This window comes from Chiloscyllium punctatum, chromosome 22 (assembly GCF_047496795.1).
Source record: "Chiloscyllium punctatum isolate Juve2018m chromosome 22, sChiPun1.3, whole genome shotgun sequence".
Lineage (NCBI taxonomy): Eukaryota > Metazoa > Chordata > Chondrichthyes > Orectolobiformes > Hemiscylliidae > Chiloscyllium > Chiloscyllium punctatum.
In genome coordinates, this window is record NC_092760.1 from 63,739,577 (window position 1) to 63,767,357 (window position 27,781).

General features: G+C 41.7%; 1 protein-coding gene across 9 annotated transcripts in view; it reads right to left on the reverse strand.

The window, feature by feature from the left end:
• ppfibp2b (PPFIA binding protein 2b) overlaps positions 1-27,781 on the reverse strand; it is a 268,409-nt gene that overhangs the window by 209,885 nt on the left and 30,743 nt on the right. Inside the window, exons 1-2 of one of the 9 annotated variants that reach the window (XM_072592533.1) lie at positions 2,633-2,652; positions 1,980-2,026 (exon numbers count right to left, since the gene is read on the reverse strand). The exons of 7 other annotated variants lie outside the window; for them this stretch is intronic. In XM_072592533.1, the coding sequence (XP_072448634.1) occupies positions 1,980-2,026; positions 2,633-2,637 (52 nt within the window). In that variant the 5' untranslated portion in view covers positions 2,638-2,652. Of the gene's footprint in view, positions 1-1,979; positions 2,027-2,632; positions 2,653-27,781 lie in introns of those variants that run through there. One more of the 9 variants, XM_072592532.1, reaches the window with a different exon arrangement.

The following is a 27,781-nucleotide window of genomic DNA, read 5'->3' on the forward strand; positions in this document are numbered from 1 at the left end:
ACTCTGGGCAGCTCTGCCAGGCACACGACAGCCCAACACACTGCAGCCTGTCTAATTAAAAGGGCAACCTGACCCAATTAGACCTACATAGGCTCAAAAATAATTTACTACATTATCTCATGCTGTGTTTCTTAGCCATGATGGCTGCACTAACAATCCCAGAAAATGCAGGACATAGATTTGGGAGTCCCACCCTAGAAGCAGTCCATACAGATTGGACAAAAAGGGATGGGGGTGCCTGTCCAATGTAAATGTTTGTTGCAGTCCTTGCAGGGTGTTGTGAAAAATGTCATATGAAAAAATACCCTGCAAGGACTGCAACAAACACTACTACATCAGACAGGCAGGCAGGAAGCTAGCCACCAGGATACATGAACACCAACCAGCCACCGAAAGACATGACCAGCTATCACTAGTGTCCCTACACATAAAGAGGACACCACTTTGACTGGGACAACACATCCATCCTAGGACAGGCTAACAGACATACACGGGAATTCCTAGAGACCTGGCATTCAAAGTGCAACTCCATCAACAAACACATCAATTTGGACCCCATTTACCAACCTCTGAGAAAAAGAACTGGAAACGATATCACTCACCATAATAGACCAAGACAAATAGAGAGTGGGACAGAAGACCAGTGCTTCACCGGAGGCTTACTGATAATGTTGCCTAGCATGGTGACAAAACGTCAGAGAACAAACCTACCAGCTCAGCGAGCAAACTACAACCTGAACAGTACTATGGTAAATGTCCAGACTTTTGAAGTATAATTTGAGGCAGAAATATTACTTTGAACTCTGGGATAATTCACCTGATCTCCAAAATAATGTCTTGGGATCTCTTAGGAATTGGAGTCTTGAGGAATCAGACTGGATCTCCGTTTGATGTCTTATTTGAAATGTGGCTCTGACAGTGCAGCACTCTCTCACAGCTGCAGCGGATTTGATTTTATCCTTAAACCTTTCGAGTGGGGCTCAAAACCCCAACACAGACATAGGGCTGGATTGCTACCCACTTAAAAGGTTGTGCTCGTAATCCTGAAAACTGCACAAGGGAAAATATCCAATTTCAGCAAAGCTGTTTCAGTCCAGAATGCTGGAAATAAAATAATAAAACTTAGGACTTACAGATAGAGGATTGCACATTTGATAAATTAAGAAATAAAAGCACTGATCTTGAAATGGATTCCCCTCTTCAACTCAAGTAGAAAGACAAAGGGAAAGATAATGAAGGAGAGAAAAAAGGGGAGAAAGAGTGACAGTAAGATGATGTGAATGGGATGGATATGAAAAGTAATAAGGAGGTGGGGGGGGGGTGTGGAAGGAAAGGAAAAGAAAGAAAAAAAAGGAGTGAGTATGGAGGAGAAAGAATGCACGGTGGGAGAGAGTTGAATAATGTAAGAAAGGTACAAAGAATGCCTGTAAAGCAAAAATATTGAGCATCGAGTGTGAAATGAAAAGACGAAGAGAGGCTTGTTCATATGCTTGCATAGACACACAGTAAAAACTAGCAAAGATAAAACTATGAAAGACAGACACTGTATTTTTATTCTGCATTAAGTTGCTGTCTTTCAAAACATTAAACTCTCAACATTTGCAAGCAGCCAGTCAATTACATCCAGATTCAAGCATCAGACTTTGGCTGGCATACCATACAGTCAGCTTTTTTAATGAGCGTAGAGAGAGTAGCCTTTAAATAAGGGCTAAACTCCAGAACCTTTCCTTCAACTGCACAAATATCAGGCTTCCCACTCTGAGGAAGTTTCCCTCGGTGCTCACAGTAAGCCATCGAGACATCTGGCTCATCCAGGCGGCTGCAGCTTTTGTTTCTTTTTATTAGCTGGACGCTCAGACACAGGACATTACACCCTGAAAGGCTAGACCTGAATTAAAACCCCATCCCGAGACTGGGAGGAATCCACACAAACTGCTGCTTGCACATTCTGTCTCTGTAGCGGAACATCCTTCACTTACCTCCAATCTTTGAAGGTCTCCCTTGGGGTTCAGTGATGTGACTTGCACTGAAAAGTACACACACAGTTAGACCAGAGCTCTGCATGGGTTCAGTGTAATTAATCACTTGAGACTTGCACTGGAATGATGTGGCATTACAGTTTAAACACACTATTTGCTAAGTGCTGTTCCACAGGGCACCGACATTCTAGGTCACTATCCAACAGCACTCTACCCTCAAAAGCTCAACTGTTTAAATATTAATGTTTCTGCTTTCTACACAGATAAAGCAAGAGAAACCCAAAAAAGGAAAGATTGAGAAAAAAAATAAAACAAAATGGTGTGAGTAGGGAGTGAAGCAGAGAGAGAGAGAGAGAGAGAGAGAGAGAGACACAGAGACACACACACACGGGAAGGGAGAGTGAGCGCACAAAGGGAGAGGGGTGAACTAGGACTAGGTGGAAGACAAGGTGGTGATACAAAATAGAGGGAAGAACAAACAGTGAAATGAAAAAGAACCAAGTGAACAGCAGGGAATGAGTGTTCAAATTAACATTGCACGTTTCATCATTTCAGGCCATCTAAAAACTACTGTAATGAAGTAAGCACACCAGCTGATTTGTGCATAAGCACGATCCCACAAACATCAGGGAGATAATGAACAGATAACTTACTTCATTGCTATTGATTAATACAGGAGCGAAACATTTAACTGTTGTTGCACAAAATGCAGCCAAAGGATCCATTACAGCCATGCTAAGAGGGGGACAGGGCCTTGCTTTCGATGTCCCATCCAAAATATGGGACCTCAGGCATTGCAGCATTCCTTTCATCAAATAAAATTCAGGCTGGCGAGCTGAAGTATCTGGAGGGAGGCTTGAACACATGGCTTTCTAGACTCCGAGGCAAGTGAGCATAATTCAATGGACCACAGCTGACTACTCAATGTTAATAACACAAACATTGAATTTTTTTGCAGGAATCTTGTCACACACCAGCATTTCCATTAAAAGATAATAAATTAAAGATTTGACCAAGATAGTCACATCATGCAACTTACACCGACTTGAATTCACGTGATTGAGGGCGGTCGGAACAAGAAAAATTCTAGAAAGTGGAGATAATTAATATGCAACCATCCTATTTGATCTAATGAGGGAATCTAGAATGAGGCTAAAGGAAATTAAAAATCAAAATCAGAACACTTAGTAAAGCACACCTTTTGTTTTAAAAATGGGAAGGGTATGAAAATATGATAAGCTGTTTCTCACTGAAGGCTGTAGATGCTGGGTGAGAATTAGAGCTTTCATGATAGATAATATTTTTAATTCAGATATAAACAATAAGCTGGAGTGGTTAAAAAAAAAGGGTCCGATCAATCATAATCAAATTGAATGGTGGAGCAGGATAAGGGATGGAATGGCTTCCCCCATTCGTAATGACCCGATGTCCTTCCTTACATACTTGGATTCCTCCTGCAATGATTACAGTTCCTGTCCAGGGAAATGAATAAATCCTGTTTGAACGGCAATGCTCGCGAAATGCAAAATAAAACAAACAAGGGTGGGGCAGCAGAAGGACCTTTCCTGCCTTGAGAGTTTCCTTGGTTTTCTTCCCTGAACCTAACCAGTCACTGCAGGAGTCATGACAAGCACAAACATTTCTCCACCTGATCCTTCTCCAAAAGGGAATGCAAATTAGGGGATGTGAATTGGAACACCCTCTCAACTGCCCCAGGCTTAACATCAATGCACTTATTGAGTGACTATGGACAGGCTTGTTTTTTTAAAAAAAAATTTAAAATGGCCTGCGTAAAAATTCTTAAATTCTAGCTGTGGAACCTGATGAAAACTTCTGCCAAGAGTGTTGCAACAAAGAATTTTGCAATAGAGAAATAGGTCAGACTAACTAGTCCATGCTCATATGTTAATGGTTCACCTATTTCTCACCATGCCTCTTTCTGTGCCTCTATCCCTGTTCTCATAGAATCCCTATAGTGTGGAAACAGGCCATTTGGCCCAACAATCCACACCGACCCACCGAAGAGTATCCCACCTATACCCATTCCCTGACCCTATAATTCTACATTCCCCCTGACTAATTCACCTAACTTCCACATCCCTGAACACGAACGGCAGTTTAACACGACGAGCTCACCTGACCATCTTCAAGTTGGAGGAAGAAACCGGAGCACCAAGGAGGAAACCCACAACAGACACAGGGGAAAAATGTGCAAACTCTACACTGACAGTTGTCAGAGGTGGGAATTGAACCCAGGTCCCTGCCACTGTAAGGCACAGTGCTAACCACTGAGCCACTGTGCTGCACTCTCTTTGCAGGCATCTTGATTTCCCTTAAGGGTTTTAAGCTTCCCTTAAATGATTTCCTCAACTACGTGCTGTGGTAGCAAATTTCACATTCTCACCATTCACAAGACAAAGTTTTCACTTTAATTCCCTGCTGAATTTATTGGGGATGTTTTTGTCTTACATTGCCTGGTTTTAGAGAAGCTATTTCTACTTTTTGTTGTAATGTTACATGTTGTAATGGGACAGCTGGGTATATTGCTTTATTCAGTCACTGAGAAAGGTAAACACTATTAAACTTTCAGATATCAGTTTTGTAATTGTCATGGTATTTTGATTTTGGCAGGAGTGTTCAAACCTTATGAAGGAATTTGACAGGGTAAATAAGGAGAAATTGTTAAAATAAACCGGATCTATACTTGCAAGGATTTGCAGGAGAGTGGGCTAAGACACAACTTGGATAGATTTTTTTTTTAAAAAGGATCAACACAGTTATGACAGACCAAATGGCCTCCTTCTGTGTTGCATTTTAGGATTTCTTTAAACCTTCCATCATTGAAGATACCAGAAACAAACTGTTCTGTTAACACATGGTGAGGATCACTGGATAAACATAGGGTTAGCAAGACTTCAGGATTAATTCCAGAAGGGTCCACAAAGATTAAAATACAGCAAAAACAATAATTGCTAGGGAAAAAAATCCCAGCAGTTCTGGCAGCATCTTTGGAGAGAAATCAGAATTAACGGTTCAGATCCAGTGATCCTTCTTTAGAACTGGGTCTGCCAGAACTGCTGAGATGTTTCAGCAATTTCTGTTTTGGCTTCCAATTTCCAGCATCTGCAGTTCTTTCGGTTTTTTATTTAAAGATTAAAATGTTAAGGCCCATGAGCCATTTAGAAAAGGTCACAGAGGCTTTGAAAAAAAAATCCATTTTATGCTGAACAATTGTATTTGAGTGACAAAATTTGAAGATGGGCATAAACATTTTAGTAGACACAGTCATCCCAACCATCACAAACAGACACAGAAGAATCTGTTTAATTCCCCATTGCAGAAGCAGCATGAAGCACACTAAAGATGGGACAAAGGCAAGATTTTAGGGGTGTAGAGCTGATGTTGGGAAAACACCCACTCAGCAACCTCTACATCAACATAGCTCAAGACTCCAGGGACTGGAACACTGGAATGCTGATAACCTGGAGTGAAGATGATGGCCAGCAATGAGGGAAATCAATGATCAAATTGAGAATGAACACAAAGATAGCACACAGGTCAAAATCTTAATAAACTGAACAACATTAGGAGGCAAGTGGATCAATAATTGGAATCAGAGATAGTCAATAAGATGGTTGTGGGCAGTACGGTGGCTCAGTGGTTAGCACTGCTGTCTTTGTGCCAGGGACCAGAGTTCGATTCCAGCCTTGGGCAACTGTGTTGAGTTAGCACATTTCTCCCCACGTCTGCAGAGATTTCATCCGGGTGCTCCAGTTTCCTCCCACACAGTCCAAAGACGTGCTGGTTAGGTGAATTGGCCATACTAAATTGCCTGTAATGTCTAGGGGTATACAGGCGAGGTGGAAACACACAGAGTTACAAGAATAGGGTGGGGGTGGACATGGGTGGGATACTTGTCGGAAGGCCAGCGTGGATTGATTGTCTGAATGGCCTGCTTCAACATGATCGGGGGGGGGGGGGGGGGGGGGGGGGGGTAATGAATTGACTAATACTAAAAAAGTGATTTAAAAAATGATGGGAGAGGGAAAGACAGAGAGAAAGCAGCAAGTCACAGACCATGAATTTTATGAAGAATTCTGATGCACCACAAATCAATGTTAACTTTATCCACACTTATAAAACACAAACATTCATCCGTATTTTAGCCAATTCAGCAGCAAGGACACTGAATTACGAGAACTGATCAAAATTGAACTTTGTTTCAAATACAGACCTGGATTTAGCAGAGATTTTTGATAATTTCACCATTTTATAGTACAATTAGGATTACTCATCTATGGTTGAAGTCAAAAAACATTTCTTCGACAAAATTGAGATTTTTGGATCAAATTCCACAACTCTGCTTCTCCATGGCAATCGGTTTCAAGTCATGCACCACAGGAGTGGGGAGAGGCAATTCAGTCCTTCATGCCTGGTCTCTGTCATTCAAAGAGACTAATTGACTTGCATCTTGGGTCCATTTACTTGTCTTGTCTCTTAATACACAGAACATTACAGCAGATTACAGGCCCTTCAGCCCTCAATGTTGTGCCAACCTGTGAAACTAATCTGATGCCCATCTAACCATTCTATTATCATGCAAATGTATGTCCAATGCCCATTTAAATGCCCTTAATATCAACACATCTACTACTGTTGCAGGCAGGCCATTCCACACCCCTACTATCAAAGTAAAGAAACTACCCCTAAGATCTGACCTAAACCATCACTCCTTAATTTAAAGCTATGTCCCTCATGTTAGCCTTCACCATCCAAGGAAAAAGGCTCTCACTATCCACCCTATCAAACCCTCCGATTATTGTTTCCATCTCAATTTAGTCAGTTCTTAACCTTCTTCTCTCCAATGAAAACAGCTGCAGTTTCCTCAGCCTTTTCGTGCAAACCCTTCCCTCCATACCAGGCAACATCTTAGTAAATCTCCTCTGCACCCTTTCCAAAGCTTCCACATCCTTCTTATAATGCGGTGACCAGAACTGTACACAATACTCCAGGCGCGGCCTTACCAGTGCCTTCTACAGCTGAAGCATGACCTCATGGCTCCAAAACTCAATCCCCCTACCAATAAATGCCAATCCTTTATTAGGCCTTCTTAACAACCCCATCAACCTGAGTGGCAACTGTCAGGGATTTATGCACTAGGACACACCGCGATCTCTGTTCATCTACACGGCCAAGAATTTTACCTTAAACCAGTTCTGCATTCCTGTTATTTCTTCCGAAGTGAGCTACCTCACTTTTCCGCATTAAACTCCATCTGCCCCTTCTCAGCCCAACTCTGCATCTTATGTCCCTTTGTAGCCCGCAACATGCTTTGGCACTATCCAGAACTCTGCCTACCTTAGGTGTCATCCACATATTTATTAACCCATCCTTCTATGCCCATATCCAGATCATTTATAAAAAATGGCAAACACCAGTGGCCTCAAAACAGATCCTTGCAGCACACCACTGGTAACTGAGCTCCAGGATGAACATTTCTCATTAACCACCACCCTGGCTAGCTGAAAGATGATAATCTCTGATCCAAACCGCTAAAATCACCTTCAATACTGAAACTCCGTATTTTGTGCAATAGCCTACCGTATGGAACCTTATCAAATGCCTTACTGAAGTCCATATACATCACATCAACTGCTTTACCTTCATCCACCTGTTTTGTCACCTTCTCAAAAGAACTCAATAAAAGGTTAGTGAGGCACAACCTACCCTTCACAAAACAGCGTTGACTATCCTTAATCAAATCATTCCTTTTCCAGAGGATTGTAAATCCCAATCTCTTACAACCTTTTCCAACACCTTACCCACAACTGAAGTAAAAAACTCACAGGTCTATAATTACCAGGGTTGTCCTGACTCCCCTTCTGAAACAAGGCAACAACATTTGCTATCCTCCAGTCTTCTGGCACTACTCCTGCTGACAATAATGACAAAGATCGAAGCCAAAGGCTCTGATTTCCTTCCTGGCTTCCCTGAAAATCTGAGGATAAATCCCTTTTGGCCCAGGGATCTTATCTATTTTCTGATCTTTCAAAATTGCTAAAGCCGCCTCTTTGCCAACCTCAAACCCATCTAATCCTATAGCCTGTATCTCTGTCCTCTCACTAACATTGCTCTTTTCCAATGTAAATACTAATGAAAAAAGTATTCATTCAGCGCTTCCCCTATATCCTCAGATTGTACACAGAACTTTCCACTACGATCTTTGATTGGCCCTAGTCATTCTTTTATTCTCAATATACCTGTAGAAAGCCTTAGGGTTTTCATAGAACGTAAAACAGTACAGCACAGAACAGGCCCATCGGCCTGCAATGTCGTGCCTAGGATTAATCCTAATGTAAAATAAAACAACAATCTACACGCACCCCTCAATTCACTGCTATCCATGTGCATGTCCAGCAGTCGCTCAAAATGTCCCTAATGACTCTGCTTCCACCACCACAGCTGGCAACGCATTCCATCCATTCACAACTCTCTGCATCAAGAACCTTCCTCTGACATCCCCTCTATACACTTCTCCTAATATCTTAAAACTATGACCCCTCATGCCAGTAAATCCTGCCCTGGGGAAAAGTCTCTGGCTATTGACTATCTATTCCTCTCATTATCTTGTATACCTCGATCAGGTCTCCTCTCTTTCTCCTTCTCTCTAGAGAGAAAGTTCCAAACTTAGTCAGTCAATCTCTCTTCATAAGACAACCCCTCCAGTCTAGGCAGCATCCTAGTTAACCTTCTTTGCACCATCTCCAAAGCCTCTATCTTTCCTATAGTAGAGCAACAAGAACTGGACACAATGTTCCAAGTGTGGTCTCACCAGGGACTTGTAGAGCTGTAACAAAACCTCGTGGCTCTTAAACTTGATGCCCCTGTTAAATGAAACCAAAACACCAAATGTTTTCTTAACAACTCTATCCACTTGGGTGGCAACTATGTACTTTGACACCAAGATCCCACTGTTTCTCAACACTGCCAAGAATCCAGTCTTTAATCCTATATTCAGCATTTGAGTTTGACCTTCCCAAAATGCATCACTGCACATTTATCCAGGTTGAAATCCATCTGCCACTTCTAAGCCCAGCTCTGCATCTGTCTACCTCATGCTGCAGCCTGCATTAGCCCTTGATACTATCAATAGCACCTTCAACTTTTCTGTCATCAGCATATTTACGAACCCACGCTCAACCTCCTCAAAATCATTTTATAAAAACTACAAAGAGCAGAGGCTCAAGAACAGAGCCCTGTGGGACACCACTCAACACTGACCTCCAGGCAGAATACTTTCCATCTATAACCACACTCTGCCTTCTGTCAGCCAACGAATTTTGAATCCAGACAGCCAAATGTCCCTGTATCCCATGAATGAGCCTACCATGGGGAAGCTTATCAATGCCTTACTGAAGTCCATGTACACCACATCCACTGCTCGATCGGTCTCATCACCTTCTCAAATAACTCGATAAGATTTGTGAGGCATGACCTGCCTCTCTCAAAACCATGCTGACTGCCTTTAATCACGCTATGCTTTGCTAAATAGTCATAAATCCTATGCCTCAGAATTCTTTCCAAAAAAAAACTTTGCTGACTTCAGACATAAGACTGACTGATCTGTAATTGCCAAGGATTTCCACATTACCCTTCTTGAAAAGAGGAACAATGTTCGCCTCCTTCCAATCCTCCGGTACGTCTCCCGTGGAGTGTGAGAAGGCAAAGATCGTCGCCAGTGGCTTAGCAACCTTCTTCCTTGCTTCCCAGAGCAGCCTGGGTTAAGCCCTGGGGACTTATCATTCTTAGCGTTTGCCAAAATTTCCAGTACATCAATCTTGATCAAACCTGTAACCCAGCTCCTCAAAGTCCTCATTCACAACAAGGTCCCTTTCCTTAGTGAGAACTAAAGCAAAAACAAAAAACTCATTTAGGGCTCCCTTTATCTGCTCAGACACCACACACAAGTTCCCTAAGCTATTCCAGACCGGTTCTACCTTCTCTATGATCATTCTTATTCCTTATGTAATCTTTCTTGCCAGGCCTTTTACATGCCCCCTCCTGGCTCTTCTCAATCCATTTCTGAGCACCTTGCTAACAAGCCTAGTCCTCTAAAGCTGCGCTAGATCTTTGCTTCCTCCACGTTACATAAGCTGCCTTCTTCCTTTTGATGAGAAGCTCCTCTGTTCTCATCATCCAACGTTCTTTAATCTTACCCCTTCTTACCTGTCTCAGGAACAAATTCGTGCATCACTCGCAACAACTGCTTCTCAAACACAGTCTCCACATGTTTGCTATGCCCTGTGGAACAACTGCTCCCAGTCTGTACTTCCCAACTCCTGTCTGATAGGAAATTATGACACTATTCCTCAATTAAATATCTTCCCTCAGTAACTGCTTCTTTCCCTCTCCAAGGCTTTTCCTTGATCCTAACAGCCAACTGCTTCTCACATCTTCTGGCTCATCTTAGCTCTCTTTAAATCTTTTCTGGCTAACTTATAACTCTCAAGCCCCCTAACGGAGCCTTCACACCTCCTCCTCCTTCTTGACAAGAGCTTCAACTTCTTTAGTAAACCATGACTCCCCCTCTCAACAACCACCTCCCTGCCCGATAGGTATATACTTAAATCAAGGACTCACAGTAGTGGAGCTTATTCAAGGAACAACATTTCAAGTGTGCCCATCCTCTGCAGTTTCCTTGCCCATTCTATGCATTCTAAATCTTGCCTAATCGCATCATAATTGCCTTTCCCCAAGTTGTACCTCTTTCCTGATGATATATACCTATCCCTGCCCATTACTATTGTAAACATAACTGAATTATGGTCACTATCGTAAAAGTGCTCCCCTATCTCCAAAATCTAATACCTGGCCAGGTTCATTCCCCTGCACCAAATCCAATATGGCATCATCCCTTGTTGGCCTGCCTACATATGGTGTCAAGATTAGAGTGGCTTTACCCAAAACGTCAATTTTCCTGCTCCTCGGATGCTGCCTGACCTGCTGTGCTTTTCCATCACCACTTGGATCTGGACTCTAATCTCCAGCATCTGCAGTCCTCACTTCCACCTACGTACTGTCAGAACTCCCTCCTGCACTCATCGAACAAAAATGGACCCATCTAAACTACTTGAACTATAGTACTCCCAGTCAATGTTGGGGAAGTTAAAGTCCCATAAGAACTACCCTGTTACTCTTGCTCCAACAAGCATCATCGTTGCTGTCCTCTCCTCTACATCCCTGAAACAACTTGGAGGCTGATAGAAACAGGAAAGCAGAGGTCACTGAGTTTTTGAAGCTCAGCACAAACTACCTCAGTGGATGGGTTGCAAAAATTCAGTTGCTGTAATATTATCCTTGATTAACAAAGCCACACTCTTCCTGCGCCTCCCCCCACCCTTTAATGATCATCTTTATTCTTGTTGAAACCTCTAAATCCTGGAACCTGCAACCACCAACCATTTCTGTCCCCCCTCTAGCCATGTCTCCGAAATGGCCACAATATCAAATGCCCAGGTACCAACCCATGCTACAAGTTTACCCACCTTATTCCAGATGCTTCTGGCATTGAAGCACACACATTTCAAACCAACATCCTCTTACGACCTCACTGCCCTCAACCTCCTGTACGCTGGAGGTACAATTCAGGTTCCTGTTCCTCTGCTGCATTAGTTTAAACCCTTCCCAGAAGAGAATTAGCAAAAATTTCTCCTCCCCCCACCCAGAGGATATTGGTACCCCTCTGGTTCAGGTGAAGCCCATCCTGTTTGTAGAGGTCCCACTTTCCCTAGAAAGAGATCCAACTATCCCAGAATCCAAAGCCCTCCCTCCTACACCATCCCTGTAGCCATGTGTTCAGCTCCGCTCTCTCCCTGTTCCTCACTTCACTTGCACGTGACCTCGGCAACAAACCAGAGATAACTCTTTGTTATAGCTCCCCGAATTTCTGCCTTAGATCCCCACCTTCCTTCAACTTATGTTGTTGGTGCCTATGTGGACCACGACTTGGGGCTGCTCCCCCTTCCCCTCAAGGATCCCAAAAACACAATCAGAGACATCACAAACCCTAGCACCTGGGAGGCAACATACCAATCGCGAGTCTCTTGTTTCCACAAAACCCATCTGTTCCTCTAACTACGGAGTCCCCACTGCTCCTCTTCCCCTTCCCCTCTGAGTAACAGGGACAGACTCTAAGCCAGAGACCTGTGCCCCAATGCTTATCCCTAGTAAGTCAGTCACCATTCTTTTCCCCCCTCCACCCCCCATCTTTGATTACAAATCTACAAATGAATTTGGAAATTTTCCATTGACACTCCCCAAAAGTTTTCAAACAACAAATTCCAAATTTCCACTACCCTGTTCACCAAAATGCTTCTCAACATCACCATGTCTAAGCGGACTGAGAAGATGACAGCGGAGAGAAAGAAATCTAAAAAAAAACAAACACTTACTATTTTTAGTGTGCGCCATATCAAGCAGTGCCTAAAATATTTTCATTTACAAAACAAAATCAATTGATAATCCATTGATAATGATTAGTTTTCCCGTGTTACATTTCAATTGCTTCTATTTGTAGTTAAAAAAGGAGAACATGCAGTTTTGTCCACCCACAGAGATTCTGTAATAATCCCAGGATGGATGGGTCAGGACTATTTACAGCGTTTGTTCTTGCTCTGTCAAAGATTATTACTTGCTAGTCACTCTTCTGTATGTTGTGCACCAGTGAAACAGCAAAAGAGGCCAAAGGCTTATTTTATTTTTATATCTCATTAAACTGATAATATGCAGTCTCTTAATTTGAACCATAAGGAGTCAGTGAAAAGACACTACCCTTAGGTATGTCTTCTAGGAGAAAGGGCTCCTGAAGAAGGGCTCATGTCCGAAACGTCAATTCTCCTGCTCCTTGGATGCTGCCTGACCTGCTGCGCTTTTCCAGCAACACATTTTCAACCCTTGGGTATGTGCCAATAATCAATAATGGGCCAATGTCATTTAACTCTAGATAACAGGCCCATTTTACCACTAGGGAGAAAGTGAGGACTGCAGATGCTGGAGATCATAGTCGAAGATTGTGGTGCTGGAAAAGCATAGTGTGGTGCTGGAAAAGCACAGACAGACAGACAGCATCCAAGGAGCAGGAGAATCAATGTTTTGAGCGCAAGTCTTCATCAGGAAGATCTTCAACCCATTTAACCACTAGGTAAGTCAGAGTTGCTCTCCATGATTCATGATAGAATCTCAATATTTTACAACAAGGAAATGGCTTCACTGCCCATCAAGCCTGTGGAATATCTCAAACAGCTATCCATTTAATATGTCTTGGCTCAGGGGAAATTAAGGAGGAAATTGTGAGGCCCCTAGCAGAAACATTTGTATCATCTATAAACACAGGTGAAGTACCGGAGGACTGGAGGATGGTAACATTGTGCTATTATTTAAGCAAGGCTATAAAAGGAGAAGCTAGGCCTGAGAGTCTGACATCAGTTGTGGATAAGATTTTAGCCATGATCCTTTTAAATTTGCATTACAGGTAGACAGGGTGATTAGAACAGCATTTAGCACACTTGCCTTCAATGCTCGGATCTGAAGAGTTTAAGGAGTTGGGATGTCATGTTGGAGGTTATACAGGACAATTGTGAGGCCTCTTCTAGAGTACTGTCTGCAGTCTGGTCACCCTATTATAGGAAGGATATTATTAAACTGGACAGGGTTCAAAGATTTACCAGATTGTTACTGGGAATGGAGGGTTTGAGATATAAACAATAGACTGGAAAGGCGGAGACTTTTTCTATTGACACACGAGTTGAGGGGTGACCTTATTGATGGCTAGAAACCTATGGCCCTCATGACCATGTACATTTGTGACCAGTTGCAGATGCTAGTTACTGACTGCTGGCCAAATCTCAATTTGTATACACACCCTGATGTGGCCATCTGCAAACACATTCCCCTTATGCTTGAAAAAAAAAAACTAGTAATATAAACACTACACAGTCATATCAGTAACTTCATTTAAAAAAAAATGAAAGTGCACTAATTCCTTCACAACTCTTGGTTTTAAAACAATTCCGTTTCAGCCCATAATCAAAAAAATACAGAATATAAAATCACGAAGGTTTTACATAGTACTATGTTTTGGACTCAGAAGGATTTTATTTTTCCATTTATCCACTCACACAGTATGGGCATCTCTGGCTGGCTGCAGCCAGTCCTTCATTACCCTTGGCAATGTGGTGGTTAGCTGCCTTCTTAAACTGCTATAATCAATGTGCTGTAGATAGACCCACAAATGCAGTTAGGGAGGGAATTCCAGGATTTTAATGCACTAATAGTGAAAGGAAAGCTGACAAATTTTCAAGTCAGGACAGTGAGTGGCTTGGAGGGGAACTTATAGGTGGAAGGGTTCACATGTATCTGACACCTTGGTCTTTCTGGATAGAAGTGTTCATGGGTTTGGAAAGTGCTGCCTAAGGATTTTGCCCAATCTCCGAAACGCTTCTTTAGATTCTACATATTTCTGCTACTGAGCATCGGTGTTGTAAGGAGGCAAGTTACTCACTGCAGTCTTCCCACCGTCAGATCTTTTCTTGTAGCAAGTCCAGATGAGTTTTTGGTCAATGGTAACCCCAGGATGATGATTGTGGGGGTTTCAGTGAGGGAGATACCATTGAATATCAAGATGCAGTCATTAGATTGACTTGAGATGGCGATTGTTTGGCATTTGCCGTGAATGTTACTTGCCACTTGTCAGTCCAAGCCTGGATATTGTCCAGATCTGGTTGTATTTGAACATGGACCACTTCAGTGCCTGAGTAGAGGCAAAGAGTGTTGAACATTTTTTTAACGGAAGATTGCACATCCCCACTCTTTATGTGATGGAGGAAGGTCATTGATGAAGCAGATGAAGATGGTTGGGCTTAGGACACTACCCTGAGGAACTCCTGCAGACATGTCCTGAGGCTGAAATGACTGAGCTCCAACAATCAAATCCATATCCCTACGTGCCAAGTATGACTTCAACTAGTGGAGAGTTTGCCACTCAGCTCTTTGATGTTACACTTGGTCAAATGTGGCCTTGAGGTCAAAAGCTGCCACTCTCACTACCTGTTTGAGAGAAATGATCACCAAACATTAGAAGAGAAAAGATATTAAGATGAATTATTGAGCTATTCATTGTCAGAATGCAAGTGAACTCTTAATGTCATCTGTTTTTCTAACCTGATAATTTGGGATAAACATCTCAAACGGAGAGAAGATTTTCTTAATCATAGTCTATTGTTACAGATCAACATGATTCAAACAACTGCAGGGTCACAATATTGAAGCAATGATTATAGTCACAGAATAAGATTTTTTTTACAACATGTCAAATCACAGGCCTTTTAATCTCAGACAATGGTCTGCAATGCAACGATCAATACTCACAAGAGTTCACAACATTGTACAGATTTGCCCAGACTTGCATCTCACCAAGGTCCTCGCAAGACAACAGTGAACCCGAAAGAGGTGGCTAAACAGTGTTGTCAAAAAAAATGGTTGTGTCTAACATGGTCTTCCAAGCAATCATTCAACTCCACTCCAAAACAGTCCAGCACCTCAAACTTCTCACTGGAAGATAACAATTCAACTTAGTGCCCAAACATGCAGTCATGCCACAATTACAAACTGAAGATTTGACAGAGGGAGGGAAAAGATGTGAAGGAAATAATACAAAGCTCTTAGGAACAAAGAACACAGTAGGCTATTTAGCCCTTCAAGCCTTTTGCCATTCAATAGGGTAATAGCTGCTCTGATATTAACCTCAACTGCATATCCCTGATAATTTGACCGACAGGAGGGAGACAGGAGGGTTTTGCATCCAGTGCCTTTTGGAGGAAGGGAATTCCACAAAACCTGCCAGAACCCAATGCAAAGAGCCAGTTTCAATCCGAGCCAAGTGGCTAAACAGACACTACACCCACACAGTCTTGCCCAAAGATGTATTGGAAACACAGAGATAAAACAGACTAATTACCAGACAGATGCAACTTTCAGCCCCTTGCAGTCAGTCAACTGAACTGACAAAGGAAATTGCTGGGAAAGTTCAGCAGATCTGGCAGCATCTGAAGAGAAATCGGAATTAATATTTTAGGTCCAGTGACCTTCCCTCCAAATACCACAGTTCACAGGAAGGGTCACCAAGCTCAAAATGGGGCAAAAAAGGGAGGACTGTAGCTCCTGGTGATTAGAGTCAAGAGTGTGGTGCTGGAAAAGCACAGGAGGTGGTCAGGTTAGGCAGCAGGGAAAAAAAAAGACGACATTTTGGGCAAAAACCCTTCATCAGGAATCTCTTGACCAGACCCAAAACGTTAACTGATTACTCTTCACAGATGCTAACAGACCTGCTGAGCTTTTCCAGCAATTTCTGTTTGATTTACAGCATCCGCAGTTAGTTTGGCCTTTACCAACTTTACTAAAGCAGCCAGCAGTGTTGCTTTCACCCATCAATCTAGATGATGACCTGAACCTGAATCAAGCAGCAATTCCCCTCCTGCACAACAAAGACTGAGCAACCACCTGCAGCACTCAAACCCTTGAGGATGAGGATGATCTGGGAAACATGACAATACATCAGTGACAATCCTTTTTCAGGACAAAGGGGCCTTCATTGAAGGAAACAAGTCCAAAGATTGCAATACACTAAAGTTGTGGGTTTGCTTGACCTTTGCAACACAAAAACCAAGAGTCAGAGATGTAACAAGGAAAAGAAAGATTCATTCTAACTGTGCAATATGTATACATTACAGAAGGTGACATCTTTTCCCAGGATCTGGCTATCTCTGACAACCTCAAGATGTAGCCACAGGAAGAGGTCTTTCAATAAAGCTAACATTTTCTTTAGCTCAGCACAGAATATTTTTGTATCAACCAAATCATACCAAAAATATTAAAATGAGTTCTCACCAATATTTATTCTTCAAATTAACACTTAAAACTAATAATCTGGTCATTTTTGTAGTGCTGTTTGTAAGAACTTGCTAAGTAAAAATTATATATTTTACATCACAATAGTAAGAATGTATCAGTAATCCAAAACTGAGCATTTACAGCTGTCCTATTGTTATGAAAAAACAAATACAATTCTCTTTTCTTCCTTTCAAGCCATAATGCATGGAGGGGCTGTAACGTACAGAACCCTTTCTACATTCAGTAGAAAGCAAAATGCTTGTAAATACCACAGGTAGTGCAATTGTATGGAGGCACCTCAGAGTACATCTTCAGCGCAGGAAAGCTTGTTGTTGCACTTCTCGTAATATCCAAGTTGAAAGCTTTTCAAATGTACTTTTAGCTACTTTATGTACAGGGCACATTTTTTTGGGAAATTAATTAGACATACCATTCACTAGCCATGCACTACAAACAGAAATTTAATCAAATCAGCAAGCAATTGTTACAGTGGATAAACCTTTTGACCATAAGAAACATCCAGAATCTTATTGCGGTGAGCGGATAGTATCAGGTTGCTAGATCGCTCGGCTGCAAATTCACAGAAAACAGTTCACTCTGAAGAGGTTTTGCTGGGGTGGGGGTAAACAACAACACAACAGTGCACCACACTCAAAAAGATAAATTAACTCTGCTTCAACAAAACTACAATCCAAAATGCATCCTAACAAAGAAACAAACATTCAACTTGGGGAGAATTCAGGGAAGAGGGGCAGTGGTGAGGTGAAACACAGGAAGGAAATTAAACAATACTCCATACTAAGGACGTCCTCCCTGGATACTTCTACACAAACATCATGATTTTACTGAACTTTAATGTAACGACTTGCAAGCTATTACAAAAGCCTTGAATCATGGAATAGAGAATAGTGCCTAATATTACATCTGGGAAGCCTGATTTATAAAATAGATATTTCTAAATCTCACCTCTTTCATAATCTGGTAATCTTTAAAAGAAGCCAATCTTCGTCACAAGCCTACACAGCTCAGGGTGGTGACTATTTGGCCCAACCTGCTAATCCTGACTCTGATACGTTCTCCACTCCATTTATTGCCAAACCCTTGTTTTCTTTCTAATAGCCCAGCAATGCGATCCTCAGTTTTTTCAGTATTTGTAAAAATCAAGATTTCCATTTCAGTGCCACCTTTTCACAACCTCGAGCACTCAAGCCACTTTGCAGCCAAAATACTTTAAGTGCAGTCATTATTACAGTGCAACAAACAGAGCTGCTAACTTGTACACAAAAAGTCTTCCCCCAACAGGTATAAAATAGCGATGAGATAATCTGTTCTTTCGTAATATCCACTGAGAGATGAGTATTTGGGCAGACACCATTGTCACTCCCCTGCATCATTCCTGATGAAGGGCTTTTGGCCAAAACATCGATTTTCCTGCTCCTCGGATGCTGCCGACCGGCTGTGCTTTTCCAGCACCACTCTAATCTAGACTGATTTCCAGCACCTGCAGTCCTCACCTTTTGCCTCTGCTTTTGTTTTAGTGCTGTGATCATTTACATCCATTTCAAGGGAGAGATGGGACCTGGGTTTGATATCATATTGAAAAAGATGACACCTTGTACTGTACAACACTGCCTCAGGACTCCACCTCCAGATCTTTTCCCTCTCAAAAGCTACTCTTGAATCTCCTACCACCAAGCCTGTGAGATAATGAACCACCTTGATCACAAAAAACTAAATAAAGTTATGATAACCTGATTATCTTCAAACATCTTCCCTCTGGTCACCAGAAGAAACAATTTCTCCTTCCTTATTTGATCAAAACCGCTACATCAATTTTCCCAATAACACCAAATTTCCCAATAACTTTTTCTGCAACACCAACTTCGCCAATGCCTTCACATAAACTGAAGTCTCATACCTTAATACCACCATTAAGTCTCTTCTCAACTCTTCCCCCATTTGTGGCAAGATTCAGAAATATTTAGCAAGATTGACAGTAAGATTTTCCTCCTTAAGGTAGTTAATGCACAGAACCTGTCACAGCACAATGGGTTGCCCTTTTACCTTTAATTTGCAAGAGTGAGGTTTTAATTCTCTCTCCAGAGACTGGAGCACAAAAGGTCTACACTAACATGTCCTAGTACTAAAGTTAAAAATCACAACACCAGGCTGTATTCCAACAGGTTTAATTGGAAACACACTAACTTTCGGAGTGTGCTTCCAATTAAACCTGTTGGACTACAACCTGGCGTTGCGTGATTTTTAATTTTGTACACCCCAGTCCAACACCGGCATCTCCAAATCATGTCCTTGTACAGTACTGAGGAGGAGCTGCACTTCTGAAGCTGCCTTGAAGCGTGGTATTAATTCTACTTTGTTGTTATGCAGATACCTATTCTCACTCAATTGAAAACAAAAGCGCTTTTAAGACTTTCTTAATGAAGAACAAGCAGCTTTCCTGGTTGTGGCCAATACCAAATCCTCAACCAACAAAAAAAAGCTGATATCAGTTCCCTGTGAGAGCTTACTGTGCACAAATGAGCTGGTAAATTTCCAGCATGGTAAAAACAATGACTGCAGATGCTGGAAACCAAATTCTGGATTAGTGGTGCTGGAAGAGCACAGCAGTTCAGGCAGCATCCAAGGAGCATCACAACACTTCTAAAGATTGCAAAAGGAATGTTATATAAACAAATCTTTGTCACAGAATAAAGGGAGATGGTGCACGAAGAAGAACAAATTTAAACAGCCAAATCTTGAAGCAACAATGATCTCATTTTGTGAAAAAAAAGGAGAGAAATCATTCCTCAACCCCAGAATGCAACTTTCACCTGAAGGAAAGCAAGTGGCAGGATAGCCTGTTTTTATTTAAACTCTCTCCTCCTCCCCTCCCCTCTCAAACACATTTTCTCTCTCCTCACATTCCAACTCCTCAAATGACTTCTGTACTGTCAACTCTGGTCTATTTGCCTTTGAAGTGAACAAAATGATATTACAAGTGGAAACACCTTCCTTCACTATTATTAGATAATTGAACACAGTTAAATTATATCATTAATCTAACTGATAGCACTTGCTCACAATTACATATTGCGAGAGAATATCATAAGAAACAGCAGGTCAATTAGAAAAAAAATGACGCATTGCAGAAGGACAGAAAAATTGATGGTTAATTGGCTGGCGGTGTGTTTGCATGGGGAGATGGGGTCTCAAATCGATGTGAAATATCCCATGGCAATATTTACAGAGGCGTATGGAATCTCTCCTTAGTGTCTTGGTCAATATTGACCCCTCAAATCAACATCATGGGGAAAAAAAAACTAAGTTTCTCCCTTATACCTCTTTTCAATTTTCTATCCTCCTCTAACTTGGGCTTGTTTGAATATTTTGCCAACAAGTTGCAATTGTGAACAATATTTGGAATCTTCCAAATATCTTGCTCCATACAGAGTGATCCATTTAGCCACTGGAAATGAAGCACAGCAGTAACCCTGTTATTCTATTGAGGACACCCTATCATGTCACATTATCTAACAGAACCAAGACAACAGTCAGAATGCAATTAACAGACAGCCTTTTGCCTGCCTCTGAGCCCTCACTGAACTGAGAATTTTGATACTCTTATACAGATTTCTCCTAAAAAGTATTAAGTCAAACAAACAGGCAGTTAGAAACATAAAAGCACGATTGAAAGACAAGACTTAAAATGTATCTCTGACTCCCCCACATTAATCACAATGAGGTCATCACAATTGCTAACACTGACATTAACTAAAGATAAATCAGAACTCAAATCAGCTTTCTTTTAAAAGAAAACACTTATGATTTCCAGACCACATCCCCTTCAAAGATAAACACAAAAAATCTAATAAAATTGTGTTCTTATTCATAAATGACACCCTTGCTTTATTAAACTTCATGATAACCAGTGGTTGTGAAGAATGATCATTTCAACTACTTTGTGTCAACCTAAGCAGTTCCTAGCTTCTCGAAACAGATGCAAAGAATAAAAAGATGAAAGGGCACAGATACACATACACGGATAGAAATGGATGGAGAAACAGAAACATGGTTTTGGGGGGGGGGGGTGGGAGACAGAGACAGAGACAGAGACAGAGACAGAGACAGAGAGACAGAGAGAGACAGAGACACAGAGAGAGACAGAGAGAGAGAAGTCTGATGCATAAAAGGGAAGAGGAGAGATGTAGGAATGCAGAAAGGGAGATGTGGAGAGGGAAAAACAGTGATGGAGGGGCAGGGATGTCACAGAGGCAGGGCAGAGACAGTGCGAGCCCAGAAGAGAGTGTGGACAAGGGCACAAGGGTGAGAATGATAACATAATTAAAACTCATTAAAAAAGGATGGTGGGAGGGGTTAGGGTAATTTGGCAACTCCAAACACCATTGTGGTTCGGGAGAAAAAGACGACATCTGTAGTAAGTGCTTGAAGTTTGAACATCTTCAAAGAGTTTAATGAACTGGAGTTTGAAGTGTAGACACTGTGGCGCATCAGGGAGTGGGAAAACTCTCACCTGGATTCCTTGGTTCAGGGGGCAATCACACCACTTTGGATAGGGTGGCCCAAATTGGTCAGGAACAGGAGGGTATCACCTCAAGTGAGGCACGCAAGGAGATCCAGAGGGCAAGAAAGTCAGCCTCTGAGTATCCAATAGGTTTGTGGTTCTGTCCCTGTTGGGATAATAGTGGGGGCTGCATGAGCAAACTAACTGTGGTATAGGAAGATATTCGAGAGTTAGGCAAGCAACAAATTAAAAATATGTAGTGGTAATAGGGGACAGGATAGGGAGAGAGATTGATACCATTTTCTGAAAAGAACAAGTCCAGATGGCTGCGCTGCCTTTGTGCCAGGGTTCAGAATATCTGCTCAGGACTGGAGAAGGCAAGGACCCAGGCGTCATGGGCCATGCAGGCACCAAACTACAATGGCAAAACTAGATAGGAGATTCTGCAGAGAGTCCATCAACACCTAGGCACTTTATTAAAAAGCAGAATCTCAGGTTGTTAAATCTCTTAACCGTGCTACAAATAAACTGACAAGGGTAAATAACATGAGATATAAGTACATGGCTCAAACATGGGAGAAGGGAGGCTCTTGGGAACTGTCACCAGTATGGAGGAAAATCTTTTGGGAATGGGGTGGGGTGTGGCAGCTGCACCTTTGAGACAGTCTCCACCTGAGGCATACTGGGATTTATGTTTGTATAATCCACATGACTAGGGGACTTGGCAAAGGTTTTAAACAAATGGTTGGGGAAAAGGATCAAATGTGGAAAGACATGGTATGTTAAACAGTAGAGACACAGGAAAATAGTGGATATGGGAATGAGGGTCAAAGAATGGCAGGAAGACAAAACCCTAAGAATAGGTCAACAATCAAGACAAGACGTTAAAAAGGTTAAAAAAGGCTGATCTTAATGAACATTGCATTCATAAAGTAAACAAATTGCCAATGCACATTTAAGTCAGTCAGTCAGTCAGCAAGATAACAAGGATTAGGTCCTGAATAGCGAGGGATGTATCACATTCAAGATACAAAGGAGGCTTGGTATTGGTGGAGGATAACATGGTTAACCGAGGTTGCAAGTTTGCTCACTGAGCTGATGGGCTTGTTCTCAGATGTTTCATTATCATGCTAGGTAACCTCATCAGGGAGCCTCCGTTGAAATGCTGGTGTTCTGTCCTGCTTTCTTTGTGGGTCTTGGTTTGTTAAGATGGGTGATATCATTTCCAGTTCTTTTTGTCAGAGATTGGTAAATGGGGTCCAAATCAATGTGTTTTTTGATGGAGTTCCAGTTTGAATGCCAGGCCTTTGGGAATTCCCATGCTTGTTGCTGCTTAGCTTGCTTTAGAATGGATGTGTTATCCCAGTCAAAGTGGTATCCTTCTTTGTCCGTGTAAGCATATACTAGTGATAGCTGGTTATGTCCTTTGGGGCTAGTTGGTGCTTGTGTATCCTTCAGATCATGGTAGCCCACAAAACTACTAACACAAACAGCTACTGATGAACCTAAAAGGACTAGGAGCATATCATTAAAAAAAAGGTGAGAGAAGACGGATTTAAAAATGATTGAAGGACAATTTATTTACACAGAGTGGTCTGTGTACGGAATGAACTTCCAGAGGAAGTGATGAATGCAGGTATAGTGACAATATTTAAAAGACACTTTGATAAAGTACATGAACAGGAAATATTTGGAGGAATATGGCCCAAGCACAGGGAGATGAGACTAGTTGAGTTTAGGATTATGGTCTGTATTGACTGGTTGCACTGAAGGGTCTGTTTCTGTGCTGGATGACTCTATAAACTGGGTGATTGTGATTAAGATCATTAATCATGGGTGACTAATCTACTGAAAAATCAGCAGTAGCTTGCATAAATAGTTCCTAGAATGCTTTTGAAATAAATTCTTTAAAATAGCAGCTTCTGTATCTAACGATATAGCTGACTATGTTAAACTCAACATTGTCGAATGTGACAGGAATAATGCAAGACCTCATAGAAACCGGCATTAGGAAACACAAAGAGCACCCAAATTGATGGCCATATAGAAACATTATGTAATGTTATGGGGAAAAGGCAAGAATTAAGCACCAAAGGAAAATGCTCAGAGCCAATGCATAAACAATGGTCTAAATAGCCTCCTTCTGTGCCATAATGATTCATTGATGATTGAATACTCCATCAAGTTTGAAAGGGAAGACATTGGATCAATGATTGTTGCTCTTATTTCAGTTTGCAGTGCCAATTAGGATGGGAAAGTAGAGCTAGCTTAAGTGAAGTGATATTACAGGTTTGGGTTAATTCAAGAGACAGTGGCAGATATTAAAAAGGTGATATTTCAGAATACGTTTATACCAACCACAAACACACATTCTATATAGAGAGTACGAGCTATCCATGGTTAATGAGACAGACACAAAGAAAGATTCCATCCTGCCAAACCACAGTCCTGCTTGAAAACCAGAAGACAAATAAATATCAATTTTACGCACCCTTTCCTGTAGCAGTCCAGATAGCCTGATCCCTATGACAGGTGAATGGTTTAAAAATCAGCCCAGCCTCCTTTTGCTGCCCAAATTTGCTAATGGGATTTGTTACAGTTAAGTATTGAAAGGAAGCCAATGGCCCTATCAAGCACATTCCTTCCATCAGATCAAATGAAATAGCCTCACTTCAGCGATGTGCTAACTACAGCCAAGTTTCCAATAAAATAATGGGGCATAATTCTCAGAATTTAATACAAGCCAGTTACTTAAAAGGCAGAATTGCAAATCCAACTGGTTTCATACAAATGAGAACGAGATGTGAAAAGCGCTGCTTCAAAAGGCCACTGGTGCGGTCAATACAAATTTGTAAATAACGGAAGATTACAGGTAAGTAACGTGGAATAAGGGAGTAGAATTGGGATCAAAAAGGGAAAAGATACTATGACTAACAAAGTAGCAATAGAAGATGAACACAAACTTGGTCTACCATTTTCAAACATAAGATCATAAGATATAAAGAGCAGAATTAGGCCATTCAGCCCACCTTTGCTTTTACTAAAAAGAACTTATCTCTGTATTACATATACTGTATGACATGGCCTCCACAGCCCTCTGGGGCAGTAAGTTCCACAGATTCACCACCCTCTGGCTGAAGAACTCATCTCAGTTCTAAAAGGTTGTTTCCTTACTCTGAGGCTGTGTCGTCGGGTCAGAGTCTCTCCAACTAGTGGAAACAAATTCTCTATTCAGATCCCTCAGCATTCTGCAAGTTTCAATTAGATTTCCCACCACACACCCACCCCTCCCCCAGTCTTCTCAACTCTTTCAAATACAGGTCCCACAGCACTCCTCATATGAGGAGCCTTACACCCACAGGATCATTCTCAAAACTTCCTTGGGACCCCCTCCAATGCCAACACAAATCTTACATATGGGGCCCAAAACTGCTCACAAAATTCCAAATACAATCTGCTTATATAGCCTCAGCAATCCATCCCTGCTTGCATATTCCCTTGAAACGAATGCTAACATAGGAAGGCTAGCGCACAATGCCAAATGAACCTGCAATGTTCACCTTAAGACAATTCTGAACTGGGACTCCCAAGTCCCATTGTGCTTCAGATTTCCAAATCCTTTCCTCATTTAAAGAGGAGTCTATGCTTTTATTCTTTCTACCAAAGTGCATAACCTCATACTTTCCCATTCTGCTTCTTTGTGCATAGTGCTAGCCTGTCCAAATCTTTCTGCAGACTCTCCACTTCATTAACACAACCTGTCCCTCTACCTATCTTTGAGTCAGTCACCTACAAGCTTAGCAACAATGCTTTTGGAGTTTCTTTGACCAGATTGTTAACATTAGCATGAATAGTTGTTCTTCCAACACTGACCCCTACATTTATCGAGTTAGAACTCAACTTCTTCTAAAAATCCACACACAAAAATCAAAAACAGGTGTTATGGCTGCAGAAAAACTGAAGACAGTTCAATTTTCTGTTGATAGTTCAACGAGATGATTGGCAATAGCAAGTCCTGACCAATCTCACCTTCCCTTCTTTGGAGGACACAGACTGGTTCACATATTGTAAAGTCTTTTAGCTAATTCTTAGCCACCTGCAGCAACTAGTGAGAAAATTAACTGGTTCTCTTCAGGCTTTAGGAGTGAGAAGTCTGAAGGTTTCTCACTATATTATTCATATCCACAAGCTGTCCAGCTGTCTAGAGTCAATCACATAGTTGTTGGCAGACAGAAGGCGTTTGTCAAAAACAACTGGGTACGATTCCACAAGCCAAATCAATTAGTGTGGCTAGTTGAAACTCACTTTGTAAACATAACCTGTTGCAAGTTCGTCTGCAAATAACTTTCTCACACTAATTGAACAAGCAGCAGAGTAAGCACTACTTATAATGCAGTGTTGACAACTTTTTTTTTTAAAAACATCGTGCAGCAATTCCTTTCACAATCCTTTTTTCCCCTAAAATAAAAGGAGGTTTTTTCCCATTTCAGTCATAGAATCAGAGACATATTGCTTGGAAATAGACCATTCAATCCAACTCATCCATGCCAACCAGATATCCTAGCATAATCTAGTTCCATTTGCCTGCATTTGGACCAAATCCATCTAAACCCTTCCTAATTACGAACACATCCAGATGCCTTTTAAAATGTTACAATTGTACCAGCCTCCACCACTTTCTCACACAGGGTGGTGCATGAATGGAATGAGCTGCCAGAGGAAAAGTTGCCCCTTAGGTCCCTTTTATATCTTTCCCCTCTCACCCCAAAGCTATGCAGTCTAGTTCTGGACTCCTCCGACCCAGGGAGGAGACCTTGTCTATTTCCTCTACCCATGACCCTCATGATTTTATAAGCCTCAATAAATGTCACCCCTCAGCCTAAAATAGGGAAAATAGCTCCAGCCTATTCAGCCTCTCCCTGTAGCTCAAACCCTCCAAACCCTGGCAACATCCTTGGAAATCTTTTCTGAACCTTTCCCAGTTTCACAACATCCTGCCTAAAATAAAAAAGAAAAGAGGGAGACCAGAATTGTGCACACTATTCCAAAAGTAGCCTAACCAATGTCCTATACAGCCACAATATGACCTCCCAACTCCTGTATTCAATATTCTGACCAATAAAGGAAAGCATACCAAACGCCACCTTCACTATCCTATCTACTTGTGACTCCACTTTCAAGAGACTATGAACTTGGATTCCAGGGTCTCTGTTCAGCAGCATCTCACATTTATCAAAATTAAACTCCATCTGCCACTCCTTGGCTCATCTGGTCAAGATCCTGTTGTACTCTGATGTAACCTCCTTGGATATCTGCCACACCTCCAATTTTGGTGTCATCTACAAACTTACTAACGATATATCTATGTTCACATGCAAATCATTTACATAAAATGAAGAAAAGCAGTGAACCCAGCACTGATCCTTGCTATACACTGCTGGATACATGTCAAATTTGAAAAGCAACCCTCTACCAACACCTTCTGTTTTCTACCTTTGAGCCAGTTGTGTCCAAATGGCTAGCCTCTCTCTGTATTCCATGTGATCTAATCTTGCTAACCAGTCTACCATGAGGAATCTTGTTGAACACTTTACTGAAGTCCATTTAGATCATGTCCACTGTTCTGCCCTGAATCCTCTTCACTACTTCAAAAACCTCAAACAAAATATAGTATTTCCAACACTAAGTGATTATACTTGGAATGTGCTTCAATGGCTCTGTAGGACATACCTAAGGTCATAACATAAGCTATATAAATTTATCTCAAATTAGAACTCCACTGTACATATTCCAACTTTGCTTTGAAGCAATTTTACTTAGTTTTCTATAGAAGGAAGCAAATAAGATGTGTTAAGTCATTTTGAGAACAAAAACTGATATGATGCAAAGTCTTCTCCGATGACAACTCGTATGCAGCACCTTCAAAATGTTAGAAAATATCCCAAAGGTGCTTCCTGGCAGAAATCATCAATTGAAATTTGAAACTAAACTGCATTTAGTCAGAACAAAAACAGGTGACTCGAGGAAGTGTTTGAAAAAAAAAGTGTTTTAAGTGATGGTGCCTTAAAGTGGTGTATGGTGGTGTGTGGGGGGGGGGGGGGGGCGCGAGGGGAGGTGGGGTGGAAAATGGAGAGGTGGAAAAATTTAGGAAGGCAATTTCCAAGACTTAAGGCCCAAGTACCTGGGAGGCAGTGCTAACAATGATGGTGTGTTTAAGATGCTGGGGATCAGAGTAGAGGGTGTGGTGCTGGAAAAGCACAGCAGGTCAGGTAGCATCTGAGGAGCAGGAGAGTCGATGTTTTGGGGATAAGCCCTTCATCAGGAGTGGCCCACT